This window comes from Plasmodium gallinaceum (genome assembly GCF_900005855.1).
Source record: "Plasmodium gallinaceum strain 8A genome assembly, contig: PGAL8A_v1_76, whole genome shotgun sequence".
Classification (NCBI taxonomy): domain Eukaryota; phylum Apicomplexa; class Aconoidasida; order Haemosporida; family Plasmodiidae; genus Plasmodium; species Plasmodium gallinaceum.
In genome coordinates, this window is record NW_021628238.1 from 1,202,825 (window position 1) to 1,206,311 (window position 3,487).

The 3,487-nt window shown below is 14.6% G+C and overlaps 1 protein-coding gene across 1 annotated transcript in view; it reads right to left on the minus strand.

Moving 5' to 3' along the window:
* Positions 1–962: 962 nt before the first annotated feature.
* PGAL8A_00221900 (conserved Plasmodium protein, unknown function) overlaps positions 963–3,487 on the minus strand; it is a gene marked incomplete at both ends in the record, with an annotated part of 6,352 nt that continues 3,827 nt past the window's right edge. The window contains 12 exons of the mRNA XM_028670934.1: positions 963–997; positions 1,105–1,195; positions 1,284–1,337; positions 1,582–1,691; positions 1,834–1,891; positions 1,972–2,157; positions 2,236–2,314; positions 2,395–2,471; positions 2,601–2,698; positions 2,771–2,841; positions 2,941–3,011; positions 3,100–3,315. Coding sequence (XP_028527637.1) covers positions 963–997; positions 1,105–1,195; positions 1,284–1,337; positions 1,582–1,691; positions 1,834–1,891; positions 1,972–2,157; positions 2,236–2,314; positions 2,395–2,471; positions 2,601–2,698; positions 2,771–2,841; positions 2,941–3,011; positions 3,100–3,315 — 1,146 coding nt within the window. The remainder of the gene's footprint in view (positions 998–1,104; positions 1,196–1,283; positions 1,338–1,581; positions 1,692–1,833; positions 1,892–1,971; positions 2,158–2,235; positions 2,315–2,394; positions 2,472–2,600; positions 2,699–2,770; positions 2,842–2,940; positions 3,012–3,099; positions 3,316–3,487) is intronic.

Sequence of the window (3,487 nt, forward strand, 5' to 3'; positions counted from 1 at the left end):
TTTTTTTTTTTTTTTTTTTGTAGGTGTTATTTTTTTTTTTTTCTTTGTAATTATTCTCTATCTGATTTAATTAGAGAAAAAGATAATTTAAAATTTTTTTTTAGGTAAGAAATAAAAAAAATTGTAGAAATGATAAAATTTAAAAAAAAAAAAAAAAAAAATTTTAAATATAGAGAATACATCATAGTACAATGATTGTGCACCATAAATTATCATATTTTTTGGAAAAAAAAAAATATAGAAAAAAATTACACTAAAATTTTTTAATTTAACCTTTGTTGGTATAAGAAATATATTCATTTAAGGAAAAAATTTTTTTTTTTAAAGTATAAGACTTTTAATTATTATATAGTAAAAAAAAGAACATACTAATTATAGTGTAGATATAATGTGGGTTTTTTTTTTTTTTAAATATAAAACTATTTTAATTTTAATTTTTAATAAAATATATTTTCTTTTATATATATTCGTTTTTTACGTCATTATTATACTGAGTTACATGCTTCTTTCTAATATATTTTTTAATAATATTAAGTTGTTAACATGATAAAAAATAATTCAAAAATACAATATAGTATGCATTAGGTGTTGAAACTTTCTTAAAAACCTACAAACGTTTATATAATAATAAAATATGTGAAATATAAAAAAGTTAACATTTTTAACAAAATTTTTATTATAAATGATTTTTGTGGTTAATTTTTTAACAAATTAAAAAAACAGTTTACTTATTCTTAAATTTTAAACTGTTCTCAATAACACATTGATATTTTGTAAGAATTATAAGAAATATTGAATTTAAATTCATTATTTTCTTCTTTTTTTTTTTCTAATAATATTTTCTAATTTTTTTTTTTTTTTTTGTATCTCCATTTTTCCAATTTCTATTATTTTTTCTTTTTTAATTTTTTTTTTTTGTGTGGCTTAAAAAGAAAATTTTTTATGTACTTTACTCCCCTTCATCATATTTTAACATAGTGAAAAAAATTATATACATCTTTAAAGTATAAATTTTTTCAAATAATTATCTGAAGAAAGAATATTTTATTTTTTTATTTTTTTTAGTTTAAATTATTAAAAAAACTAAAAATTGTTTAAAATGACCATTTTCTAATTTAGCAAAAAATTCTTGTATACAGGCACTTGACTTATGCTTATATGATGCATATAAATTTTTTAAATGATTAATGGAAATCTGAAGGAAAAAAATTTTATTATATGCACTCATTTTTTTTTTATGTTTTAGAATGCATTATTTTCATTTCTCTAATTTTTTTATATACCTCGAATGATTGAACTTTTAATTCATTATTAGATGAAAACCAAAAAAAATTTAACTATTAAAAAAAAACAAAAGTATTTCATAAAAATAATATATTAAATAAATATATATGTAATAATTAATTTATTATATTAACAGATATTTAGGTTAATATCGTAAAATAAAATTAAAAAAAGAAGAACAATTAAATTATAATAGAAAACATTTAATATATATATATATATACAAAAGAATAAATCTGTTTATAAAAAAGTATGTATATGAATAAATAATAAAATTTAAAAAAAAAAAAAAATTACTATATCTTTTGATAATTCAAAAATTTTTGAATTTCCTGAAAATAAGTTGTTTATAATATGTTCAAAAATATTATTATATATTTCTAAAAGTCTTAATAAATCTTCATTTTCTGTAAAAAAAAAAAAAAAAAAAATATATATATATATATATATAGATATATAGATATACAAAAATATTATTAAATGTAGAATTCGAATTATAAATAATTAATAAAAATTTATAAATATTTTCTCCTATAATGAAGTGCATACTATTATATATAATATAATTTTTCAAAATTCTTAAAAATGATTCTTTTTTCCACTTTTCCTTAAATATACAATAAGAAAAAATAAATTAAAATTATTTTTTTATAAAAATAAATTAAAAAAAAAAAATAAAGAAATTACTTTTTTTAATAATGAATTAAGAATAGCGATATTATTTTTTTTATTTAAATTATTTAAATTTTTGTTGAAAATATTCGAGAAACTTTTCTTAATTATTTTATAATTGCAGATATTTTTAAATAGATCCTCAAAAACATTTCCATTAATAAAAATTTTATGTTCTTCATCACTTAATTCGCTGTATCTCTAATTATGTAAACATATTTTAATAATATATATATGCATATATATGTATTCTTTTTATTTTCTTTTTTCTTAAATTACTTTCAAACATATATCAAAAAAATTATCGTCGTTATTTATTAATTTATGGGAATATAAGAAAAATAAGTATATTAATTCCCTGCAAACATATATCAATGAAAAATAACATTAGTTATTTATGGAAATATTTTATTTTTATTATAACTATTTTTATATAACTTATTATTAGTATTTTTAAAAATGGTAGAACATATTTTTATCATCTGTTTAATTTCTGTGTTAAATTCACTTTCCTTCTGTAAATATACAATATAATATATATAAATAATTATATATATAAATAATTATATATATAAATAACTATATATATAAATAACTATATATATATATATATATATATTCATATTTTAGGATTTAAATGTAACCTTGATTTCTGTTATTTTAAAAATTATATTTGAACATATAGAAAATAAAAATATGTTATAATTTATATTATTTATTTCTAAAATATTATACAATAAACCTAAAATAAAAAAAACACAAAGTTAAATATATATTTGCGTATATATAAATATTTATAAAGATATTCGTATACTAGATAAAAGAATTATATCTTGGCAATGATCTAGTAAACTAAGAGTATTTAAAATATCTAAACTAAATAATCTAAAAATAAAAAAAAAAAAAAAAAAAAAGTTATAAATATATCATTCAAGTTACAAAAATAATTATCACATATGTAAAAAATTTCACAATGTAATTTACATAATATTTTTTCTATTTGTATGCAGCCCAACAAATATGTAATAAAGATAAATATCTTTAATGTCTTTTTTCTATTAGTAAAAAAAAAAGGAAAAAATTATCTTTAAAAAATAAAAACTTTTTATTCATAACAAACGTATTTTATCAAATATTTATTACATATATAAAAAAATTTAATGAACTATTTATAAGGGTTGACAAAAAAAGATAAAAGAAATTAAAAGACATCGTATTTTTAATCATGTTCAATATATTTATTAAAATATGCTTATCATTATTTATTATTAAAGTAATTAGTTCACAAAAACATTTAATATCTTTATTTTCATCATTGTCAATTATAAAAAGGCTCCTTAATATTATATTACAAAGAATCTATAAAAAAAAAGTTTAGTGTATAGTTACAATAAATTCGTTTCTATCTAATAATTTTTTCTTATCTAATATTATTAAAATATATATAAATAAAATAAAAGTAAATTAAGTAATACAATCTCAAAATACATAGTTGAATACAAAAAAAAAAAAAAAAAAAAAAAAAAAAAGT